This window comes from Gallinula chloropus (genome assembly GCF_964237585.1).
Source record: "Gallinula chloropus genome assembly, chromosome: 1".
In the NCBI taxonomy this organism is placed as follows: Eukaryota; Metazoa; Chordata; class Aves; order Gruiformes; family Rallidae; genus Gallinula; species Gallinula chloropus.
In genome coordinates this window covers 120,775,790-120,801,946 of record NC_140085.1, presented here as the reverse complement: position 1 = coordinate 120,801,946, position 26,157 = coordinate 120,775,790, and the positions used below count along the sequence as shown (strand labels likewise).

At 42.4% G+C, this 26,157-nt stretch overlaps 1 protein-coding gene across 2 annotated transcripts in view; it reads right to left on the bottom strand.

Annotated features, from left to right (window-relative positions):
• The window catches only part of LOC311194820 (amine oxidase [flavin-containing] B-like), a 58,294-nt gene that overhangs the window by 8,680 nt on the left and 23,457 nt on the right, over positions 1-26,157 (bottom strand). For both annotated transcript variants that reach the window (XR_014617463.1, XM_084268037.1), the window contains exons 4-11: positions 14,089-14,193; positions 13,253-13,344; positions 10,242-10,383; positions 8,794-8,943; positions 8,019-8,178; positions 7,322-7,418; positions 6,549-6,602; positions 1,368-1,425 (exon numbers count right to left, since the gene is read on the bottom strand). Coding sequence is in view for 1 of the 2 variants with exons in the window: in XM_084268037.1 (XP_084124163.1) it covers positions 1,368-1,425; positions 6,549-6,602; positions 7,322-7,418; positions 8,019-8,178; positions 8,794-8,943; positions 10,242-10,383; positions 13,253-13,344; positions 14,089-14,193 (858 nt within the window). In the remaining variant the exon portion in view is untranslated. The remainder of the gene's footprint in view (positions 1-1,367; positions 1,426-6,548; positions 6,603-7,321; positions 7,419-8,018; positions 8,179-8,793; positions 8,944-10,241; positions 10,384-13,252; positions 13,345-14,088; positions 14,194-26,157) is intronic.

Sequence of the window (26,157 nt, the reverse complement as noted above, 5' to 3'; positions counted from 1 at the left end):
AGCTTTCATTTTAGACACTGCTAGCTATTTCTTTTAAAAAAACCCTGGCTAATCTAGCCACTGTAGAATTTAATCCTCTTAATCTGTCAATGTAAATTTATGCTTTGAGCCATGTAAAGCAAAATTAACCTTCGGTGTACACAGATATAACACTTAGAATATGTACACTGGATACAACTCTACGCTGTTAGAAACGCAAACTCCGCACTTGCGTGGTTCTGTGCACAGCATCACTCTGCTTAAAATGATGTCATTTCAGGATTGGTATCCACAACTTTTAACTTGCATAAAACTGCCCTTAAAGGATAAAGAGTGTTGATCACAAATCAAGTGTGAGATTGTGGTGGTTCTGCCCCCAGCTGGGAGCTGAGCACCACGCAGCCGCTCGCCCTGGGGTGGGAAAAGGGGAAGGGGAAAAGCAAAAACCAAAGGCAAACCTCACAGGATGGGATAAGGAGAGTTTACTGGGACAGCAGAGAGAGAGATAACAGTAACAGGACCCTATTGCAGAATATATGAAACTGATGATACACAAATGCAGTCTTTCACCAAACCACACCACTCAGGCCGTACAGCTCAGAGCCGTCCCAAAACTGGACCATCCCCAACCGCTGCCTGCTCCACCCACCACCAGCCCCGCTTTATGCTGGGCATGATGCAATTGGCATGGAATACCCTCTTTGACCAGTTTGGCTCACCTGTCCTGACTGTGTCCTCACCCAGCTCCCTAGGCACCCCCTGCCTTCTGGTTAGCAGGGCAACATGAACAACTAAAAGCTCCTGACTGCTTGGCAGCAACTAAACCATCAGTGTGTTATCAGCACTGCTCTCATCCCAACTCCCAAACATGACATTCCACCCACTGCTAGAGAGAACATTAACTCTATCCTAGCTGAAAACATGACAGAGATCACACAAATCCTATAGGTTATTTACTGTTACAGGGAAGAGGAGGCAAGGGAAAGGGGAAAAGAAAAACACAGGCAGCCAAGGCAACTACTGTGAAAGAAGGAACATTATGCTCCATACAGACTGAGGGGGAGAGTCAAGCCTGCCACATCTGAACGCAGCTGAGATGTGTAGTGGTAAGTGCTGTGAATGCCACCCATGAAGCTGGGCCAGAACTTACCTGCCTTTTAACCATTTCATAAGCTCACTCTTTTTCTCACTGTCAAACACAACCCAAGGCTTGCCACAACCTTCTCATCACTCCTCTACAGAGGGCAGCAAGCGCCGCCGCAGCAGGTACCTCTTCCGAAAGGCTACACAGCGCTGTATGGGAGCAGGGCTGCGTTCTGGTTTCATTCTGCCCTTCCCCAGCCCAACAAATCTGACAAGGGACATCGTGGCTTAGACTGTGTGCTTACATGTAAAGCTTCCTCTGAACCCAGAACCTTTGCATACAGCTCACACAGCCTCGTCTTCCTGCAAAAGAAAAACAACAGAGGAGTTCTGTGTAAGGAAAGAGAAAACAAACTGCCTCTAGTATGTCCTAGTTTCAAGAGAACAAGTATTAGTATCTGCTTGAACTTGAGCTTCCAGTTTTTTGGGATCTATCCTCATTGCTCATCCTCTGAATCACTAGAAATAACTCAAACTCCTGTGCTGCATAAAAGCTGGTTTTACCAGCAGTTATGCAAGCTGTTCCCTTAAGATACCTCTAGCAGCCCAAATCCATACATTATCCAAAGGTGCTCTGGGCTGTCAGGAAAAGAAAGTAGTAAGGCATTGCACTTTTTTGTCTTGGCACATAGTCTAACTACTGGTTTGTTCCCACAAAGATGTAGGTATTGATAGCCTGAGGCTCTCAAGGAATCAGCACTTTATTTCCATGTCTATAAAATTTCCTCCTGTTTTAGTTTATGAGTCTATAAATCCATGAATATACTTTATTCTGTTGCAAACCCCGAGTGCAATTACGTTTATTCCTACAAGCTTTTGGGTCTTACTGTTTGCTGTTAGCTGCACTGCACCAATTCCCAAACACAAGAAGATCAAGATGAAATTAACAGTTAACAATTATGAAAAACAGGCACGCAAACACAACAAAAAGACATTTTATTTCTGGAAGCAAATCCTGTGCTCCCCAGAGAGCCAGGCTGGGCACAGCAACACAGCAGTCCCAGCTCCATAACAGTACAAGCTACACTTGCAGCTATATAAGCCATATAAGGAACCTGTATCTATACTGCTGTATGAAGCAATCCAGCTACGTGGGAGCCCAGCTATACCCATGAGCAGCTGAACTCAAAGAATCTTACAGAACGGGGATGAGGAGGTAAAAAAAAATCAGGATGACCTGAAGGACTTTGAAAAAGTTGTCCTCCTGTGCAGTTGTCCTGTCCTGTGCAGGCTGGGACTTGAGTAGGGAAGTAAAGACTGCTACAAGTTCAGGAAGAGCCGTGGTGAAATCACCCTGGGGTGATTTTGCTGTTGGCAGGTGTCAAGCCCAGTAGCAGAAGAAGGGAAGGAAGCATCTCCTCCTTTGTGCTCAGGGGTGGAGGACCAAGGGTCAGCCTTCTGCTCCAGAAGCAGGATTGCATGGCTATACTGCAGCTGTCCAGGAGGAAGTTGAGGAGCCATAGCGATGCAGGTTCTATATATCAACATCTCACTGCAGTCAGGGGGTGTCATGAGTCCAGCCACAGCAACAACAAAAGGGATCGTTTCCTTTTGTTCTCCCTACATGAGGTGAACACCAGGCCCTGCACACTAGCAGCACCCACACAGTGTCTGAGGAGAATAAAGTGATTTGAAAAGCATGATCCAGCATGGCTGATGGCCAGTCATCAGTGGGGTTCCCCAGGGATCCATTTTAAGCCCAGTTCTTTTTAACATTTTCATAAATGATCTGGACTCAGAACTTGAGGGTGTCTTAAGTAAGTTCGCAGATGACACCAAATTGGGAGGAATTGTTGATTTCACTGAGGGTGAGGTTTTTACAGAGAGACCTGGACAGATGAGAGAGCTGGGCCATCACCAACAGCACGAAGTTTAACAAGGGCAAGGGCCGGATTCTGCACCCATTCTGGGAATGGGCAACCCTGGCTGCACATACAGACTGGGGGATCAGAGGCTGGAGGCCAGCCATGATGAGAGGGATTTGGGGGTGTTTGTTGGCAGCCAGGAGGGCCAGCTGTATCCTGGGGTGCATCAAGCACGGCATTGCCAGCCGGTGCAGGGAGGGGATTGTCCCACTCTACATTGTGCTGGTGCGGACTCACCTTGAGTACTGGGTGCAGTTTTGGGCACCGCAGTACAAGAGGGACACAAAAGTACTGGAGAGTGTCCAGAGGAGGGTGACAAGGATGGTGAAGGAAGGGTCTGGAGGGGAAGTCTTATGAGGAAAGGTTGAAATCCCTTGGTTTGTACAGCCTGGAGAAAAGGAGGCTGAGGGGAGACCTCATTGTGGTCTATGGCTTCCTGATGAGGGGGAGCAAAGAGGCAGGCTCCTCCTTTGGTGACCAGTGATAGAACCCAAAGGAACAGCATGAAGTTGTGAAGGGGGAGGTTTAGGCTGGATATTAGGAAGAGGCTCTTACTGAGAGGGTGGTTGGGCACTGGAACAGGCTCCCCAGGCACAGCACTGATCTTGGCTGAGTTCAAGAAGTGCCTGGATGATGCCCTCAGTTCCATGCTCTGACTTGGCTGGCCCTGTGTGGAGCCAGGAGCTTGACTCTATGATCCTTACAGGTCCCTTCCAAACCAGGATATTCTGTGATTCTATGAAAGCCTCTGCTGAAGTCTGCCCACGACTTCTTACAAATGCCCACCAGTTCCTGGTTTCAGGGCAGGCAATAACACCACAGAGCTCCACAGGAAAGTGAGTTATCACCTTGGCACTCACTGGCTTCTGGTCCTCCCAGCACCACCAAAGGGATGCGTAGAACCCCTCTAGATCTGCCTGTGCCCTGCCTTTTTCCCACATGTGACTTGCAGACCATTCAGGGAGCCTGGAGATGGCAAACCAGAGGCTGGCAGGGATTCTCATGTACAGCCAACTGTAGGGCTCCAAGAAGGTGCAAACTCACTGCTATTTCCCAACGACATTGCAAACACAGAGAAAGGTAGGTTCAGACAGCCATGCAAAAAACCCCAACCAGTTAAGCTTAAGGTCAAGAGCATCTTCACACTCTGAAAATATTTCAACACTGGAAAGAAGTATTCATCAATAATAAGGTATCGACTCAAATAAAGCCCACAACACAGAAATTATGTCTCTAAAGTACTGAATGGTGCCAACAGTAATCTATCCCTGAGGATGTTCCCCCTAATAAGAGTAATCTTTGCAGATGTGCTGGTCTCAGGGACCCCTGTATTTTTTGTCCCAGAACACTTTAAATAAATACTGATTTATGGATCCATAGATAATTCCAGCACAGAACATACGGAATATGCAGTGAGTAAAATCCTTATTTCTTGGGTCTGGACTCAGCTATGAAATTGCCACCAGTACTAAAAAAAAAAGAACATTATGCCTGGAGCTTCCTAGGCATGGTCCTGTTGGGAGTGACACTGTTCCCCATGCAGGAGAAGCACACATGCAGACACTCAGCTCTTTTCTCCTCTCTCTTACTCCACAGCAGCGTGTGATGCCATCAGCTTCATTGCACAGCTGGGAAAGGTAGGGCACAATCTAACCACCATCATTCCTCATTGGCACCTGGCCTGGGAAGACCAGCTGGAAGGCAGCAGTGAGTTTTACTCCCTTCCGTCTGGCTTAGGCTGTAAAACAGTTTCCATCCCTCCCACTACTGCTGTTTCCCAGGCGTGATTTAGGATAGCTGCCACAGACTCTGCATCCTCCTCTTCATATCCAAGGATTACCAAAAACTTTCTATCAGCATGATGAAGGGAGTTTGTGTTGCCAGGCAGGGAATACATCCTCTGTAGGATGACACAAGAAGCCTGTCCTCAGAAGAGATCCTTCCCTGCAAACACCACAGCCCCCATCTGAACACCACGAATTAGATGCACCCTGAGTGTACACTGGGAGAAGATCCAGGTTTGCGCTCTGCCTTCTCCTGGGACCTGATTTCCACTGGAAAGAGACTTGTGCTCATGTGCAGGAGAAGTGCTGCAGTGTAGCTCAGCACGTTCTTGGTTGACAGTGACCAGGACTTTAGGAGCCAGAGGAACCCGCTTCCCCTGCAACTAGGGTACTTCTATCAGGTACCAGCCCAAGGTTTACTCCTCAGAAGACTTGAAAAATCCTCTTCTTTAAATCCTAGCTGTAGGCAGCACCAGTCAGGCAATTGTGCTAATGCTTTTATTGCCCAGGGGGAGGCAACCTTTCCTCCACAGTGCCTTGAAAACAGCCAGGACAGCCCTTCATAAGAGAAGAGCTTCTCACATAATGCTCAGATGTGGCTGGTGTACTGGCACATGGTGTAAGACACCATTTGGTGTTTATGATGGCTTAAAACACTGAGCACACTGAATTTCAGAATTTCTATACTACTTTTATTGTCAGTCACCTGACAGGGGTCTATCTCAAAGCCTGAGTGCTGAGGAAAAGGCTGTTTTGTCCATTCCTGCCAAAATTAAAAGTCGCCTGTGATACCAGGCCGGGACATTAACAATCCCATTTAGACCCATTATCCACAGGCTGCTAGACCACCTGCAAAGCTAAACTGAGACAACTACAGCTTCTGTAGCTAGACTAGCTATTAGTGTAAAAATGTTTACTTGGACACAGTATTCCTCGTGGCATGCTTTAAAAAGAAATGTATTTTCTCCATGTCAAAATAAGGCTGTCCTCATGTCCATACTCTCTACTTGTAGCTTTAATTTGATCAGGTACCATGAATCAGTGTGATGGAAAAAACTCATTACTTTCTAAATTCTATTTTAGCAATAAACAAAAAAGCCCTATTGTACACAGAGATTTGTTTCAATAAGACAGTAAAAAAGACCTTAGTCTGTGCCTGAAGGGCCTTTCTTTCCCATAACTGTGGGCAGAAAGCTGGAGGCAGCTTTTTGACCCCTTCATGATGCGGAAGCCTCGTTCATGCCAGCCACGAGGTTACAGACACTGAAAAGACCCTCCAGGATGATTAGGAGGGAAAAAAGAAGTTAAAAAAAAAGCACAGAGGCCAAACCTGCCCCTTCTGATGAGCCTTCTAAGAGTTCATTGCACTTGCACAAAGCCAGAGGGGTGGCAGTGCAGAGGGATGAGGACAAAAACTTTCTCTGGACACTTTCCAGTGAGGGCTGCGGAACAGCTACACCACTTCCATAGGCAGCAGCTTAGAGCAGTTCTTTTGCAAAAGTCACATAGGCAGAGCAGCCTGCTGGAAAATAAGAACCAGGACCTGTGAGTGTCCAAAGGGCAGAGGCTAGCTACTCCATCTGCTGCCTGTTTGTGGGAATTCTGTGGGGTCTTAATCCAAAAGGAAGTAAGAGATTTTCTTCCGTGAAGCAACATGTCTTCCTACTGCTGCAAAGTTACAACTTCCTTCAAATCAGGGCATTGTTTTTCCTGCTCTGCTTGTTTATAGCAAAAGTTTTACTCAGATTTCGTGCAGATCTCCAGTGTTTGTACTCACCTTTCCTCTTTTGTGAGATTGGTCAGTCTTCTACACTTCCGAGCAAGAATGAAGCTGTAAAAAAGGAAGAAAACAATCAATTCATTTCCATTATGTTACTACACTTACTGCATTATTTAAAATGCCAATACCTTCTGATACATAGTATTAGCTTTTGGGTATCTATCCAAAATATCCATTTCACCTCTCTATTTAACCCTATATGCTATGCAGGACTTGCTCTGGAAGGAACTGCTCCGAGATTCAAGTTATGACCTGTTTCCCAATGACCGTACTGTTACACAGCAGTGTGTGCAGGCTTCTGACAACAAGAGGTGAAAATTGTTTAAAAAGAACCCCCAACCAACCAACAAAACACCCCAATAACAAACTTATAATTCTAGAAAACAAATTTTCATTTTCACAACTGGAAGATACAGGGATGACAAACTATTTGTAGAAAACTTCACATTTCTGCAATCACTCCCTTTTTTCTTCTCCTTCCTTTCCTCTTCTCCAGTTCTGTATTTTGCCACACAAAAACGCAAAAGAAGACAGTGAGAAAAAGAGAAGAAAAACAGAATTTTGTTTTTTCCAAATTAGCAACTAAATCATAGGGAGATTTTTTTTAAAAGTAAAGTTCATAGAATGTATTTCTCACACACCACAGAACATATTCAACCCTTTAACTGTTCTGAAGTATTTCCCTTCAAAAGTAGCAGTTTTTCTGTTTCAGCTGTTGCCACTAAGGCAAAATAAAAAGGCATTAACTGGACACCTTCACTGTCTCTTACCCTATTATGGCAGGAAAGCTGCCATCAGGCTTAGTATCATCAAGTGTTAAACCGATTGCAGCATCCTCATCTTCAATGATCATGGTGCCACAATACCCTGGTAAGTACAAAGTGGGGAAGAAGTTAGGATCCATCTGTTCAAACAAGAATGAGCTTCCAAGAAGTTGCATAATGCTCAGAACTTGATTAGAAAAACCCCTAAACAGCCTGACCTAAATTTACCCTGCTTTGAGCAAGGCATCGGGCTAGATGACATCCAGAGGTCCCACCCAATCTCTGTCATTCTCAGAGGCTATGATTCTAATGTAGGAAGATATAAAAACAAAGGAAATAAGAACAAAACCCAATTAAAGTGATCCCCATCAGCTGACAAAGATTAGTGCAGAGCTCCCTTGCAGTGTAGCATTCCTTTGGCTCAGAGAAGCACTAGATCATCTCCAGAAGAGAGAAGTTCAAATCTAAAATGTGCTGGCAATTAACAATCCTTTTCAAACATTTTTAAAGGAGAAAGGCAATAAAGCAATCTCCTGTTGTTGAATCCTCAAGTTTCTCAAACAGGGAAAGGCAAAAATGGCATAAAAGTGTTCAAAGTCTCTTTCTGAGGTCCAGCGCTCTCTAAACACAAAGTCTACTCAACTACCATGTACCCTCTTCCCCCTTTCTGTTGCTACTATGCCCTTCAATTACAAAGTATTACCCTTCTTTCTCCAGAAAGTTTCCTTATAGTACACAATGCACTTGATGACTGAGCCCATGGGGATTCGGTTGATGAGCTGGTTCCTCATTGGTGGCAAGGGTGGGTTGAAATGAATCTTCAAGCCAAGAGCTGGGGGAATGGCACTGATCACATATTTGCCCTGGAAAAGAAATTCAACGTAAGCCAACTACATTCTCCGCTACTTCATCCTAAGTATATTGCTCTAATGATCTTGGCAGACATCTGGGGAGGCTGCAGGGTGTATCTTCAGAAGAAATTTTGGCATTTAGCATAAGAATTACAAAACTGAACCTTCACAAAATCCCGGTTGTTAAACAACAAACAAGCATTATATAAATAGCCATCTGTTCCAATGATGGGCAGCTGCTCTTTCCCCAGCGCTGGAAAAAAAGCCAGTGGAAAGATTTTCTGTTTTACAAGAGTCCATTGGTCTCCCTTCCATCTGGACTCCTCTGTTGGGGCTTGGAAGCAAAGCCTGAAGCATTTATGCTCATTTTTGTGTTCACCTTAAAACTATCCTTTAACTCAAAAGGTAACTGAGTACTAGAAGGGATGCTAGTGAAGGAAGAGTTCAAATATACGCTTGGTTTGCAGGCATCACTTTAAGCTCTACCGCTGCTGTTACTCGGGGACAATGAGGAAGTGAGACTTTCTGCCACAGTCACTTTAATCCCTGCTACAGAGAAAGGACAAGGTAAAGGTTCTGTAGACATCCCAGCACAAAGTGTTGTCTGAGAGTCAGAGGTTTCATTACCTCAAATAATTCATGATCTAAGGTCTCCACTATGACGCTTTCACCCGACTGGTCGATGCGGACGACCGGCTTCCTCAGCTTCACGCGGGCTCCCAGGCGCTCCATTATTTTCTCACTGATCTGGCCAGAGCCCCCAACAAACTTCCTCTCCTGAAAGGCAGAAAACGACAGCTCAGCAAAGCAGAATCAGCAGAGTGATGCATGCATAGTGTACATCATGACAAACATTTTGCATGGCATCCAAAACAAATCCCTTTCCCCTCTTGTTATCAAACTTTTTTAGGAAAGATCATCAGTCTCACTTGGAAGACGTGCCCATGTTCCTTTCTCCTTCAGTGAACTCCTCAAAACAAACCCTTCCCATATTCGGCCACCAGCCAAAACTAGAAGTATCAGTAACCCCATGAGAAAATCCCTTTTCCTGTGGCCTCTAAATGTGTTTCACAGACCTGTGTGACTCAGCAAGACTTCTGAAAAGAGCTTAAACCTTTAAACCTTTCTTTGAGTTCATTCTGATCCCTGCAGAGGTTTGTGTGTCAGAGGTAGGATGTGGCTCCGAATCAGCAGCATGGTTCAGACCGAAAACGTATCCTGCCATATGTAATCTAAACTAACTTAAATCACCTCTAACAGAGCAGAATTCAAGTAATACTTTATGCAACTTATATACAGTTAAATTATCTATAATTATTGCTTATCTATGCATATTTATGCATTTTAACATCTTTTAATGTATTATTTGTAATTTTAGTTATTTATTTATGAGTAATTTGCATTTCTAAAATATAATTATTTCTAATATAATTAGTAAAATTTCCATTTCTCAAGAGGAATACCATTAACAGAGTCTTTACCTTCTTGAAATGCAGAAGCAGCACTAATATACCAGATCTCAAACATTTCAGAGCAATACCACGTGTTTAAGCAGGCAGTGTTCATGTTCTTCAGACTGATTTTAAAACATTAACAGCTTTAATCCCAGGAGCTATTGTCTTTAGGAACCCAGTTTTGGGCTACATTTTCAGCATTAATTTGCAGCACTCTACATACTCACACAGCTAGCATTGCCATCCCCGTTAGGTGCTTCTGAAGTGGTAAGGCATGCTTCAGCCTCATGAAAGAATTAAGTGTAAAGTAACTCTCTTTATAATAAAGTGGAAAAGCAAAATACACATTCTAACCAGAGCCCAAAAGGAAGCCAGGGTCTGGAACTGCTCTCTGGGCCAAGGCCTTCAGCACAGGAATAGCTTTCAACTATTGTTTAGTTGCAAAAACTAAGTTTTGCAAGATGCAGATTAATGTGTAAATGAATGGAACTAGTTATTAATGTGCTATTGGCTCAAGATCACAAATGTCTCAGTTGGCCCTCTGAACTTAAACAAACAAGCAAAGGAATTAAGTTGAAACAGAGCCTGTCAGGAGCCGCAGGGGGTGATGGCTGACAGTACCTGCCCTCCATTGGTTGTTGAGAATATCCTCGCTGTCCCTCCACACTGCTTCACGTACCACAAAAACCACAGGGCAGAGACCTCGTGGGGTTCAGAAGTGACATCCACATTCACAAAGAGAGTTGCAAAACTCTTGGCAGCTCTGCAGCAAAGACAAGAAAGTGAGGTAATTTAAAAGCTGATGAAGGGTCATAATCTTGTTCTTTAGAAGAGAACTGTACAAGAGACTGTCTTTGGAAACCTCTTTTTCACTGAGAGCAAAGAATTCCTTAATTTCAGTTGAAATAGGAAACAACATAAATTCCTTTTATGCAACATTTGTCAAGTAACCCCACAAAAAAAATGCTAACCAAGCACTGCTGTATTTCAGCACAATCAGGGCTCCAGGAGCCAATGAAAGCTACTATCACTTTGTGCTTCTAATACAAAGGTAGCTTGTCAGCCTAGACTGAGGATAAAGAGAAGCAAGCCCTCCTTGTCTTCACTGGGCTCCAAAACCACCATGTCCTCCCATGGTTCCTGGGTTACATACAAGACCTGCAGCTCTGTCTGCACCTGCCGAATGCCCCATCCCTCAAGTACACAGCACAGAGATTATCCAACACTTCTCATAAGAAAAAGTTAGGTGTCTTGTCTAAGGTAATTATCTCAGCTCTCTGGATTAGTCAGCATCCCTGCACTGCCCGCTCCTCTGCTGGGCTCAGGGAGCTGCTGCAGCTGGAACACAAGGAAAGAAACAGAAGCAGGAAGCTGTATGTGAAGATACAGCATATATGGATTCATGCAAAAGTCTGACAAGGAAAGGGAAGGAATACTTTTGGCTCCTCAAGTCAGTATTTTAAACGGTGATACAGTAGCCAGCAGTGAGGAACACAGAAGTAGAAAATCAGCCTGTGTCTGAAGGAGGATCACTGCTTTACGTCCTCCAGTTGGTGCCTTCATAACAGCTCTACTAGAAATTATGGTATAAACCTGTGCAAGACTTGGGGTGAACTAGGACAGGGTTGATCAAGGCTCCAGGAAACATTGCTCCTGTTAAAAGTCAACACTTCATCTGCCCTCCCTCTAAGGAGGAGTTCAAAGGGACATACACAGGACCAGGAGATTCTCAGCTTAACTGCACTGTGAACGACACAGACTGAGTTTCTAGAGGTAATTCATATGCCAGGCATCAAGCAATCAATAACTTCTGAAGCCAGTACAGAATCCACTTTTAATTGCTTCTTCCTTTTCTTGACAGTGTTTAAAGGAGAAAGGAGAAATAATTCAAAAATACTATTTCAAACTCAGCTATAGATCTGCAGAGGAAAAAAGGTATCTTCTGTCCTTTCTAAAAATGCAAAGACTTATTGAAGTAAGCAGATCAATTTTATGAAATACAGATTCATTCTGGCTTCATTCTTGACAGGCAAAAATAATACAGAAAATACTTACTGTCTTTATAAACACATACTGTAAATATGATCAACTCTGAATGATATTTTACGTAATGGGATAATTAGTATATGGTTTTTATTAATATTTTGTAATCAGAAGGATTAGATGGTGGTTAAATTCTCCAAGTTTCTTTCTGCTGCCTTCTCCCACTGCTTTTCAGCATTTCAGTTTCCCAATTTCTCCCAGTGTTTTACCTAGGAATGGCAGCATGATTTCAACCAAGAGCACTCATGGTATATCCAGCATGCAATTCTAGCCAAAAGCAAATCTGTACAGTCTGTTAGATGAGAGGAAATAGCAGGAGATTACCCTTCTGGAACATTACCTTCCAGGCTGGGAAGTTTCTACAGCATGTTACCTAAATCTTGAACAAAGTGGGCAAATCAAGCTGAGATGCACATATAAAATCTGAAAAGCATCTTGGAATGAAGGGAGGCCGACAGTTACGCCAATATTCAGATAAAATGTCAAGTCTGATTCCATCAGAGTTTGAAAAGATAAGGCTGCAGTCACGTGAGACACCGAATATTGACTGACTACCGAAGCGTGGTGTTCTGCTAACCTGTCTAGTTCCTTACCAAATCAGGGGTTCAGATGGCCAGCAGAACCACCAGCACACATTTCTGCTCGGTTTTACTGAACGTGACCGGTGATACAAAGAAGAAAGGCTTTCTGCATGCTTCTGTGCAACTGCCACTTTTGGGAAAGCAAAACAGCCAGAAGAGTAAAAGTTTTTTGGACAAGAACCTACTGTCCATTAACAACGACCACGCTGCTTTCTGAAGCTGGCTGAAGTTTTAAAGATGCCCCTTTCAATGAAAGTGTGAGCTGGAGTGGGTGCTAGCAGGCTTCTGCACCAAGCTGGTGCAGGCTTGCGGCAGCCACGTGTCGGGTGTTTAACAATTCTGAACAGGTTGCTGTAGAAATCAATCTGCTTTACAGTGAAACAGAATTAATTTATTTTTTTTTTCCCTTCAGAGCGAAGAAAACCAATCAAGCTGCTGTTGAATGGCAAGTAAAGAAAAATTGCTGCGATGTATACATAAAAAAAGGAAGCATTTTCAGTTTCCCTGGGTGGTATATAGTGCAGCAGTTAAACAATAGAATGAAGGGTGTTAAAGTGATTTAGTGCTATTTCAAGACAAATGATATTTTTATAGCACTTTGGTAAAATCAGCTGGTCCAACACAGAATAAATGTGTGCTGTTCCATTAAAAGTTTGATTCAAAAACCTGCTGTAGCCAAAGCATTTTTCTCTTAAAGGTTAAACATGCAGTAAAGAGAGGTAAAGTGCACATAACAGATGAAAGCAATACCCATCTCTTCAGAAGTAACCCCACTGAAATGCATTTTTGTCTTTATTTTAGTCTAAACAGTTATGGAAATACAACAGAACATATTGTGTGTGTTGACAGGTGTTGTGGTCCATTATTACAAGATTTTTCTCACCCCATTTATTTAAAAAGGCTGTATTCTAGTGGTAGTTACAGCTGTTTGCAAAGCACTAATGCTTACTTGAAGCTCTAAGGTATATAAATATAAGCTATAATATTTCACATCAAAGAGTTTCTTACTTTGTCCAGCAAATTTTATCTATTAAATCTTGCATAGTCATTTTGTCCCATTCTTCTGCATGGGGAGCCTTCCATGGGGCTTCACTGGGAATCTAAGGAGACATTAAAGAGCATTCATTCATTTTGTGATGAGTAGCACAAGAAAGAGGCAAAACCACACAGAAAATCCCATCTTTCCATGGCAATTCAGCCTCCAAATTCCTGGCAGGTAATACAGCAAACAGAAGATGCTTTCAGAGTTTTTGGTTTTGTTTGCTTGTTTTAAGATTTAATTTTTATTTTTTTTTTTTTAGATTGAAGAATAGAAAATAATTTTAGAGTTAAGATCTTTGCCTAGAAAGGCAAAGTACAGTGCTGGGGAATGTCTCTGAGTTATTCTGTATCTCTCCCACTCATCTACAGAGGTAACAGTAGCCTCTTCTCAAACTCTTGTAGCTCAGTCAATGGAAAACATGCACTACTGGTAACAAACTAAACCAGACACATTGAATTTGAGGGTGGAGAAGTACATACATTTGAGGTCTACAAACCACTTAGACTATTATTTGCCCAAATGTCAGGCAAAGTGCTAAAAATCACCTACATAAACCCTAATGTTCGTATATCCAGAAAAGGTGTGGCTGAAAGCAGCCTCAGCAGCATGGCCTTCAGAAGAGCTTGACAGGACTTACCACCAGCATGCACCAAAATGCATGGCACGCTGCTGCTCTTGCCAGCACCAGGTTTGTTTAGGCTAGAGCGTCTTTGCCTACCTGCACCCATGTCCCATCTGTACTCTGTCCCTCAAGGATGCAAAGCTGAACTCAGACAGTCAGCCACAATTCCTCACGACATACCTCCTTTCCCATGTCATCCATGGTCCTCCACAGGTTGTTGTAGTCCAGGTAGGCCAACGGATTCCACATAGGAGGGAATGGACCTTTAAAGGGGTAAGACTTACCCTACAAGATGAACAACAAATAAAAACACAATAAAAACTAAATACAACTGCAATCATGGCTTCTATATGTGGGAAGCAGTACCAAATAATTAAGTGTTCACTGGAAGAAAGAAGAACTTTAATCAACACACGTAACAGCTTCCAACTGATCACGTCTGTGTGTGCATGCAGAACGAGTGGCAACAGGCACAGTCTGAAACACAGGGGTTCCTTCTGAATGTCAGGAAACACTTTTTGACCATGAGGGTGACTGAGCCCAGGGAGGTTTTGGAGTCTCCATCTTGGGAGATATTCAAAAGCTGTCTGGACATGGCTCGGGGCAACTGGCTCTAGGTGGCCCTGCTTAAGCGGGGGTGGTTGGACAAGACAGGGGTACCTTCCAATCTCAACTGTTATGCGGTCCTGTTATTCTGCACATGCAGCTTCAAAGTGATGTGCAGTTCAATTAAGTCAGTTGTGTGCAGAACTGATACTGCCTTGAATCTTTGAAGATGTCTATTGGGCATTTCTGGGCAACAAACAAATACCCTGGCATAGAGTCACTAAAATCAGACCCAAAAAATGAGATAGAATAGCACTGCTGAACTGGATATTTGCTACTGAAAGAGAGATACATCTTACAATGTTTTCTCCTAAATATTCATGAAGAGACCAAACTGTTAATTGTATTTAGTGTATTGGTATGTTTTTTTCCTTTCACATTCAGACAAAAGCATCTGTGATGAGCTTAATTATATACAAAAATCACAGCCTAGAGACCTCCCTGGAAAAAAAAAATATGGTTTCATCTAAGCTAAAAATTCCCATCCCTAAAGAAAGATGTAGCATTTACTAATAATAACTCATTTTCCCAATCCAACAACTCTGGCCATAAATTCCAGAGAATGATAGTGTGACACTATGAACATCCTAATTCCATCATTATATGTTTAATAGTTAGATTTTATATATCTGTATTGCCACTACTAGATATTCAGAAGGTCTAGCTTAATTAAGAGTGGAAAATGACAGGTAATTTGTAGAGCCATTTTATTTATATGGGATTTCCCTGGCTGGCTATATGGATGGCAGCATAAGAGCCTTAAAAATTAACAAAAAAAAAAAGCTCATTAGCATTATGTGATTACTAATTTTTTTCGCTGTGCATTCTGGACGCCATAAAATAGGTAAACAATAAAGGCCATATTGTGTGCCACAGCTGATTTTTCAAAACCTATATTAGATTATGTACTTAAGTGGGCACTGCATCAGCATGAATGTCAATTGGCAGAAGGAAAAACTTTTAGTAGATATTTGATGCACTGCCACACAAACCCATCATTAAAAAATATTTACACTGCTTTCAAAAGAAATACTGCATCAAAATTTAATATTTGGCAGCAGGTAACGCCACCACCACTGTGTGTTGAGAGGAGCAGTATCTAAAGAGCACTTACACAAAGAAGTGACAGGCTTTATATGATTTAGCCCCTTTATTAATAATATGAAAGAAGGGATAGAGAGCAAATTATTCAAATTTGCAGGTGTCTGCAAGCACCAGAAGAGACAGTAAAAGGGCACAAAGGGATCCTGAAAGACTCAAAACTCGGTCCAGAAATAACAAAATGAGACATAACCTTGAAAAATGCTGGCTAATAACTTTAAGGAATTCTAATTCAGAGAGAGAGATATACTCAAAAAGCACTACGGCAAAAAACCCACCCCAAAACCAACAAACCTAAGGATAACAGAAAAATAGTTTATAAAAACCTCAAAGGGCTGGAGAAAATGAAGAAGAAACTGTTTTTTCACCTAGTCTTTGCATGGACACATGACTAATGAAATCCTTGCCAGAAACACCAAGGTAATGGAAGTTAGGAAGTGTGGGAGGAAAGGATTTAATTCTTTGGCACACGGACGTAAGAAGAAACAGCCTCAAAACTACAATTTTATTTTGCAGTGCTTTTGAGGAGAGATTACAGATTGTAAAATGCCAAAATATAATTTTTTAAAAAACATTTTCAATCCGAATTTTTGTCATAGCAACATCTCCAGTCAGAGGCACCAGGGTTGAAAACTTTGACATTTACATTTTAAGAATGGACATTATAGCACATGCTCACAAATATTCCAGAAAATAGAAGGTTGGGGTGTTGGGATTTTTTTCCATTCAGGATGGAAAAAAACAGGGCACATTTCTACAGCCCTTGGGCTCAACCATATGAAAATGCATTAAATTGGAATCAGAAAAGCATATCCCTGTAGATGGAGATGGAACCTAATGAATTTGTTTAATCAAAAGCATTTGGTCCCAATATGGACATTTGGGCACTATTATGGAATTAACATGGAATTAATTTGAACCAAGGTAGACCTTCATGTTCTAATGCCAAAGGGCTATGAAAGACAAACAAATACTAACAGACTGAATACCTTCCTGCCCTAGCTAGTAACATCTGAACCATGTTGGTAATTACCTTTTAGCCTTTTCAGGCACACTCAAATACCATCACTAAGTCCTGTGGCAGCAAGAAGTCAGCTTTACCATGCCTTCTTCAAACACTAGAGCCACCTTTCACTAATTTAAACACTGTGTAAGTATTCCAAAGACAGAGCATATCAGTCTGCTTTTAAGTACCCAGCACTTCCCAGATTTAGATTTATGAAATACGCACACTGCTGTGCTCAAGAAACCCAGAAGAGCATCAGAATGGGTTATTGCTGATTTTCTTCTGAGTTTCCTGCTCTGCCAGAGGCAATCCTAACTGAGTTATCCCCTCTGAGTTAACTCAAGCCTTATGAATTCCCTGTGGTGCTTCCTCATGAGCATACGGCTGAGAGACACACAAAACATATCTTTGTTTTAGTATGCTTCTGTCTCGCTGCATCTGAACTGCTGAACGGGGAATCTCAGGTATGCCTCCTGTGCAGAAATCTGGGGTGACAAGCCTCATAAAGCACAAGAACAAACCCTCAACCTGGAAAAATAAAAACAGCCATCAAAGTTAGGGAGTCTCCTGTGAAAGTTACTTTCAACAGCTCCTAAGACTTTACCTAAGGCCTGATCCTTATTTTCTATACCGATAAAACTCCAGGAGCTGTCAATCAGAATTTTGTTTGAGAAGAAACAGCAAGACAAGGTTCTACACAGAAACAAAAATAGCAGCACCAAAACATTACTACACATAGCTCTGAGCACTTTCCAAACTGAAATATTCCAGCTCTACTTCTGATGAATTCGCAGTTTTGCAAATGCAATTTTTTTGATATTTAGGCAAAATTTGGATATTTCTATCATATTGCTGGGACTAGCATTCTCCATATCTCCTAGTGCTGTGTAATCTCTAATGAAAAATAAGACACAGATGAAAAATGTGCCACAAGATGTACAAAACATTTCCTGTTTAAATATTTTTATACCTAAATCAGAGCAGTATAAAACCAACTATAAAAACCACCCATTCTGATCCTTTAACATGATATTTCAACCAGTACTATAATGCTCAGAAGAATTTCTTACATTTTATTTCTTTTTTTCTTTTAAGGACTTATTAGTATTTAACACAGGCACATATATATATATATTTAAAAACTGTGATGCCACTTGCAATGCTGCCAAAGCAGAGCACCAGAACACCAACATCAGCAAGTAGAGATCTTCCTGCTATTGGATGGGTCACTTGCAGCTTACAAAGGCTGTTGCTGCAGTATGGACTAAAACATACTGAAGAAGATGAAACTATACAGAAGATGCAACCCAGCTGTCTCAGGAATAAGCAAACAGGATAATGAGAAATCCAGTGTTTGTCACAAATATTACAATTCCCAAATGATCCATCTGTTTCACATCAACCAATGTTGGGCTTAGTTACACTGGAACCACATAATATAGTATATGCAGAAAGTTTATTTCTATGTCAGCTCTGTTTCAGGTCAAATAGCTGACATAATATATTATAGCAGATAAAAAAACCACATCATGTCAAATGAATATCAGTAGCCCCTTGAATATCAGCCCCAGCACTTGTGAGGGCATAGGGACCAGATCCCACACACTTTCTCCTGTCAGGTTAGCTGAGAAAGGACACACTCTGCCAGGAAATATCATCAGTATCTCCATGCAGAGTGGGATCTCAGGAGAAAGCCTGCTTTCATAGGCGCAAGACAACTTCATGCTTCCCTAAACACTGTATACCCAGGCAGTGCCCAAGTGGGATGCAGTACTGTGAATTGAAGCCCCTGGTGCCAATGATCCATGCATTTTTTTTACAGCATGGCATAAACATGCTACAGATATAGTCAGGTTTCATCAGAAGAAACGGGATGATGTGCTGCATTCTCTGCATCACTGAATGAGCACAGATATTCCCTCAGCTAAACCATCTCAACCTAGGAGTAACTGATGCTAACTTCACCAAGATGTGACTCTGCATGTTTAATTCACAGTTACATGGGTTTATAGGCACGTAGTGCCCTCTGCTGATTCACAGCACTGTCACATCGCACACACACCTACTTCTCTCAGCTTAAGATCCTACTAACGTCATTTATATAAAGCACAGAAACAGTAAGATGCAAAATTTTAAGAAGGAAACTGAGAAACAGAAAGGCTTTAACTCTGTACCTCTCTCAGACGCTCAGTTTCTCATCTGCTGCCCTGTGGAAAACTCCTTTGTTGTTTGGTTTGTGGGGTGTGCTTTGGGTTGTTTTATTCTAATCCACAGCATCCTACAATACGTGTCGGGGGGACTAAGCCTCCTGTGCTATCATAATTCTCAATAAAACATAGCAATTAGCTAGACAAAGCTGAAAGAGGTATAAAAGCTGAGAGAGGTATACAGGTCTACTCAGAACACTGTAACAGCGATGAGCTTTATTCAAGTTTCCTTCTTTGGGACACCATTCAGGAGCTCATACACTCACCTGGCCACTATAGTGACAGATATCCTAAAGGTAAGAATATATATATGTTAGAAAATGCAAATCACAGAATCACAGGGGTTGGAAGGGACCTCTGGAGATCATCTAGTCCAACCCCTCTGCCAGAGTAGGATCACAAAGAACAGGCTGCAAAGGACAGCATCCAGGTGGGTTTTGAACATCTCCAGAGAAGGAGACTCCACAGCCTCTCTGGGCAGCCTGTCCCAGGGCTCTGCCACTCTCACAGTAAAGACATTCCTCCTCATGTTTAGGTGGAGCTTCCTATATTCAAGTTTATGCCTGTTGCTTCTTGCCCTGTCACTGGGCACCACTGAAAAAGACTGACTCCATCCTCCTGACACCCACCCCTCAAGTATTTATAAGCATTGATAAGATCCCCCTCAGTCTTTTCTTCTCTACGCCAAAAAATCCTAAGTGACAGACTATCCTGAGTTGGAAGGGACCCATAAGGTTCATTGAGTCGAACTCGTGGCTCTACACAGGGACAACAGCCAGGTCAGAGCATGTGACTGAGGGCATTGTCCAGATGCTTGTTGAACTCAGCCAAGCTCAGTGCTGTGACCCCTTCCCTGGAGAGCCTGTTCCAGTGCCTCTCAGTAAAGAGCCTCTTCCTAACATCCAGCCTAATCCTCCCCTGTCGCAGCTTCATGCCATTCCCCCAGGTTCTGTCACTAGTCACCAAAGAGAGCAGATCATCCCTCAAACTCTCTTCATATGAGAGATGTTCTAGTCCTCTAATCATCTTTGGAGCCCTTTTTTGTACCCTCTCCAGTAGCTCCTTGTCCTTATTGAACTGGGGAGCCCAGAACTGCACACAATATTCCAGAGAGAGGGAGCAGAACCTCCCTCGACCTGCTGGCCACACTTTTCTTGACATATCCCAGGATGCTATTGGCTCTCTTGGCCACCAGGGCACACTGCTGCCTCATGGTTAACCTGTTGTCCACCACGACTCCCAGGTCTTTTCCCACAGAGCTGCTTCCAGCAGATCAGCCCCTTACCTGTACTGGTGCCTGGGGTTCTTCCTCCCTAGGTGCAGGACCCTACACTTGCCCTTGTTGAATTTCAAAAGATGTAGCACAAGAAAACCTGGGTAACTAATGGTGCAAAGCTAAAGGGCACCTAAATAACCTCAAAAATCTATTTCAATATCTAATTTGAGATCGTCAGCTGTGGATGCCAGAGTGTTCTGTAAAATTTGGTCAGCAAAAATAATTCCATTTTAAGTGTAGCACAGCCAGACACGTTGGCTTGAAACATGCATCCTGAAAAGGAAAGGATTTTAGTTGGAACAATTTGTTTCTGCCATATTATAGAAATAAAGTCTCTCTTCACAGTGCCACATCAATCACACAACCCCTTAAATGTTTATCTTATCTGAAAAAAGGCAGAAGAAAAACAACAGCACTGAAGTGATTTAGAAAGGAAAATTGAGGATCTGGTCTGAGTTTAAAAGCAAGGATAACTACGTGTTCCAATCAATTCCAAAAATACTTAACTAACTCTCCTTCCAACTAGAAAGGGATTTTTTTTTTCAGACACTAAAACACACCTTTACAGAAAAACAGGTATTTTATGAAGCCCAGGTTTCTAGGGACTGTTTTTTTTCTTACTCCTCTTTGAAACTGGGTCTGCCTGTGGCTGTCAACACCTGAATCAAATCTGCCAACAAAGTGGATAAAATCAATAGAAAAACTTTTTGGTATTTCTAGAATTAGTCTTTAAAAAACCCTCCTTCCTCTCCCAAAAGCTGATAAATGGGCAAAAATAAATGAAAACAAGAGAAAAGGGGAGTTTCATTTGGGAGCAAGCCATCAAATGAGCTTTGCCCACAGATAACATAACCAAGCAGACAAGGCACAAACACTCTTGCAACTAAAACACCATCTTTAAAAGTAGCAGGTAATGTTGGGCTCACTACTTTTGTTTCTGAGATACATCAAGTTATTAAATTTCTTACCTCAAAACAAAAAAAAAGAAACCTTACATAAAATTTTACGGGCGTGTGAAACCCAGTACGTTCAGCCAGCTGTTCCTGTATGAAATACACATTCCTGTAACTCTGTTTTTCTCTACACTTCAATCAGCTTCTCAAGGGAAACAAAAATCAGTTCTTACAATCAGATGCAATTGAAGCTTTTCTCCCAGCAACCCAAATTAAATAAGCTAGGTGAGAGCACCAGCTCCTTTTCCTTATCTCCTAGGGAACAGACCCTGGGGTCTGGGAGAGCTAAGACTGGGGAAGTTTCTTTCCATTTGGATTTAATTAAGTAATGCATACTTTATTTTCAGTTAATTTTTCTTCCTACTTTCATCCTCATGCTACTATTAGGTCACAGCTGCCAGTCTTCCAGTCAATCTTCTTGATCAATAAACATCCCTTGCAAGACCGTGCTTTACAGTCTCCTTTGACAGGAATCGCTTTGCAGATTTGCTGTACATAATCCTGCTTCTTTTAGGCTTCTGTAATAGAAATATTATCCATCTTTTAATTAAAAAGGCCTAATTATGAAGTTCCTCCTTGCAATTACTGCCATGTGGCTGGCACAAAAAGGCAAGATGCCCCTTTATTTACAGGGCAGGTCCAACAAAATGGAAACAAGACCAGCCTTTCCTATACTCGTGCCAGTGACTGCTCTTCACTCACAGCATGGAGGATACACCTTGTGGGAGCCTGGAAGATGCTTTCACCAGCCTCAGTCTATTGAGTCCTCAGACTGACTTTTGAGGTTACCAGTGAGCATCAGTAATGATATGGTGTCTTGTGAGAGGAATGCCTGCATCCTCCAATCTCATAAACAGTTAAAATAACATAGATTTCCATTCCAGTAATTATATGTGTAACTACTAAGGCCCTCTAGTAATTTAAACATCTTTGGATTTACTTGGCTTCCTTTTCAAGTCACCTGAGGCCCAGGTTCTTAAAGATTCAGGTGTATTCTTCTCAGTTCCCCAAGTTCTTGCTTCAAAGTGTCAGCAAAAAGGGAAAAAAAAACCCCAAAGATGTGATGCCATTTTACCTCACTTAAATTGATGGCAACTGAGAGCCTCACAGACTTTTCATTCTCTGACTGCACTCTAATTAAGACACACAAAGAAAAATGAAAGCACTTTTATCTAGTCATTCAAAAATCCATTTAAGCTGTTACACTATATACTTCTACTGACTATGCCAGGAGATACTGCCCTTAGATTTGAAAAGAAGCAGGTCAAAAGCTTAAATAAATCATATTGCATAGCTTCAGTGCATATATCACTGATATCATGGAAGAAACACTAAATTCTATAACTTTAGATACAGCAGTCACTTATTCAGCTAATTAAATCCCAATACAACAGCACCATCACATTTTTTATTCATGAAGAAGACCACAGAAAACTGCACTTTAATAAGCACAATAGTGCTGAAAATGAATGACACCCAAGAGGGCTGTAGTTTTATTTTTTTTTCCGAGAATCTATTGTAGATTAGTATGTAACCTGCTAACATTAGTGCAGATTTGTGATCCTAGTTAAAAATATAGCATGTATTAAGACTAAATATACACCTTCAGTGATGAGCTGCAGACTGGGCTCACCTGAGCATTCTCCCCTGAGATGCCTATTGTGTATTTGGCATTTCAATGAGCAGGGATCATTGAAAGAGCTTTAAATTAAATTTGGAAGGGGAAAGGGATAAATTTATTTAGAAATAAGCCTGGGGGCAGTGTGCCAATGTTTCAGGCATGGTGTGCTGGCAAGGTCCTTAGGTCTGCCATCTCAGTAGAGACAGGGGATGAAGAGCCATGTGGCAGCAAATATGCAAGGGTTATTTGTGTGCTAGAAACCATGGAAGCACATGGGAATGGTCAAGGTTGAGTGTTTTATGGATAGGAATCAGGGCATAGGGAACAAGGCAGATATCATGGTGGGAGTTTGTTATGGAACACCCAACCAGGATGAAGAGGCAGACAAAGCAACTGGGAGAAGTCTCACAATTGCTAGCCCTTGTTCTCTTGGGGAACTTCAACTTAACAGAGGTCTCCTGGAAATACAATACAGCAAAGAGCTCAACAAAGAGCTCTGGCTGGAACTCAAAGGGAAAAAAAGCGAGTTTATGACCACTGGAAGAAAGGTCAGGCAACTCAGGGGGACTTCAAGAATGCCATGAAGTTATGCAGGGAGAAAATTAAAAGGGCCAAAGCCCAACTAGAATTTAAGCTGGCTATTGTTGTAAAAGACAACAAAAAATGTTTCTATAAATACATCAGCAACAAAAGGAAGGATAAGGAGAATCTCCATCTTTTGTTGGATGTGAGGGGAAACATAATGACAAAAGGTGAGGAAAAGGCTGAGGTACTTAATGCCTTTTTTGCCTCAGTCTTTAATAGTAAGACCAGTTTTCTCAGGTACTCAGCCCCCTGAGCTGAAAGAAAGGGATGGAGAGCAAAATGGCTCCCCCATAATCCAAGGGGAAATGGTTAGCGACCTGCTACACCACTAAAATACACACAAGTCTATGGGCCAGAAGAGATCTGACCAAGAGCTGAGGGAGCTGGCAGAAACACTCACCAAGCCATTTTCCACCATTTATCAGCAGTCTGGGCTAACTGGAGACGTCACAGTTGAATGGATGCTAGCCATTCTACAAGAAGGGCTGGAAAGAGGAACCAGGGACCTACAGGCCTGTCAGTCTGACCTCGTTGCAAGGGAAAGTTGCAGAGCATCTTGAGTGCCATCATGTGGCATCTACAGGATGACCAGGTGAACAGGCCCAGTCAGCAAGGGTTTATGAAAGGCAGGTCCTGCTTGACTAACCTGATCATCTTCTGTGACAAGATGACTCAGTGAGTGAGAGAAAGGCTGCATTTTAGTGACACCATTTCCCACAGCATTGTACTGGAGAAACTGTCTGCTCATGGCTTGGATGGGTGTATGCTTTGCTGGGTAAAAAGCTGTCTTGATGGCCAGGCCCAAACAGTGGCGGTAAATGCAGCTGCATCCAGTTGGTGGCTGGTCACAAAAGATGCTCCCCAGGGCTCGGTGCTAGGGCCAGTTCTCTTTAATATCTTTACCAATGATCTGGACAAGGGGATTGAGTGCACCCTCAGTAAGTTGGCAAGCAACACCAAGTTGAGCGTTGATCTGCTTGAGACAGCTCCTCAAAGGCATCTGGACAGGCTGGATCAATGGGCTGAGACCAACTGTATAAGGTTCAACAAGGCCAAGTGCTGAGTCCTGCACTTGGGTCACAACAACCCAAGCATCACTACACAGCCTTGGAGAAGAGTGTCTGGAAAGCTGTCCAGTGAAAAGGAACCTGGAGTGTCAGTCAACAGTCGATTGAATATGAGCCAGCAGTGTGCCCAGGTGGGCAAGAAAGCCAATAACATCCTGGCTTGTATCAGACATAATGTGGCCAGTAGGACTAGGGAAGTGATCATCCCCCCTGCATTCAGCACTGGTGAGGCTGCACTTTGAGTACTGTGTTCAGTTTTGGTCCCCTCACTGCAACATACTGAGATGCTGGAGCATGTCCAAAGAAGAGCAACGAAGCTGGTGAAGGTTCACAAGTCTTATGGTGGTGAAGAGCACAATTCTTATGAGGAGCAGCTGAGGGAACTAGGGATGTTTAGCCTGGAGGAAAGGAGGTTTAGGGGAGACCTTATTGCTCTCTACAACTACATGAAAGGAGGTTGTAGCCAGGTGGGTGGCAGTCTCCTCTCCCAAGTATCAAACAATAGGACAAGAGGAAATGGCCTCAAATTGTGCCAGGGGAGGTTTAGATTGGATGTTAGGAAAAATGTCTTCACTGAAAGGGTTGTCACGCACTGGAACAGGCTGCCCAGGAACTGGTTGAATCACCATCCCTGGAGGTATTTAAAAGACGTGTGCACTTAGGGACATGGCTTAGTGGTGACCTTGGCAGTGCTACATTAATGGCTGGAGTCTATGATTCTAAAGGTCCTTTCCAACTTAAATGATTCTACAATTCTGTGATTCAAATTGCATGAAAGTTGTGCTAAACTTGAAGAGGGCATGATGTGCATTTGGACGACTCTAGCCAGTGCTGCTGGCAGATGAATGGGTGTGAGGAAACTCCATTCTTTTGCAGGGAACTAAACTGAGGTAATGAAATAATCAGCAACTCTCTGTCAAGAGTGTGTCCAGTGAGTAGGAAGACAATGCTTCGCATTTCACCATTTCAGCATTTTAACCTGAAAGATCCCCCTTGGATGTGTGCAATGCCAAGCCTGCCTTTTGGTGCTAAGGAAACAACTAGCAGGACTGATTTCAGTTATGACCACAGTAGGAACGTTTCAGGTGGAAGACACTGTCCATACAGCCAGCTACCTAAGCCAGCTGTTGGCACTACCTGCACGCTGCACTGAGATGACACAGAGATTAAAAGCAATAATACTTTCTAGCAATGATGCTAGTATCTTAGGCATTATCCCACAGGTAGTTCCAGTGGAGAAAACAACTGGAAAACAAATACAATAATCATCAATAGGAGTGGGAGAAACTACCACAGGCTAACAACTAGATTTTGAGAAAGAAGATCTGTTGGTCTAACGTAGCCAGTAAGAGGAGTCTTGTTGCCAGTCTATGTTGCCAGGTTTACATGCAGCAAAAATGGGGTAAGAGGGAATTCAACTGGCACCACAGAAGGACAAAGGCAATACCATCCTGACTACATACAAAAGAATCAATTTCTAAAAAGATTTGGCAAACCAGTCATACAAGGCAGTGTTTCTTTACACAGATTTAGACAGGCAGAGTAAACCAGTTTCAGTTACCTTGCTTCTCAGCAAAGGAACCTGTGCTACATCTAATAACATTTGATAAATTTGTGGTTTAAAATGCAGGAAGTTTGTCTGGCTATAGGGACTACATAACAGCAAAATGCAATTTGAATTAATGAATATGTTGATAATTAAACTCTCATTAATTGGTATGCTTTAATATTTCAACACTTCTTTCCAGGAACTGTTACATGGCAAAAGTAAAAAATTACCTGGGCTATTATGCACTTTGGTTTGTTTTTCTGAGATAAAACCTGACA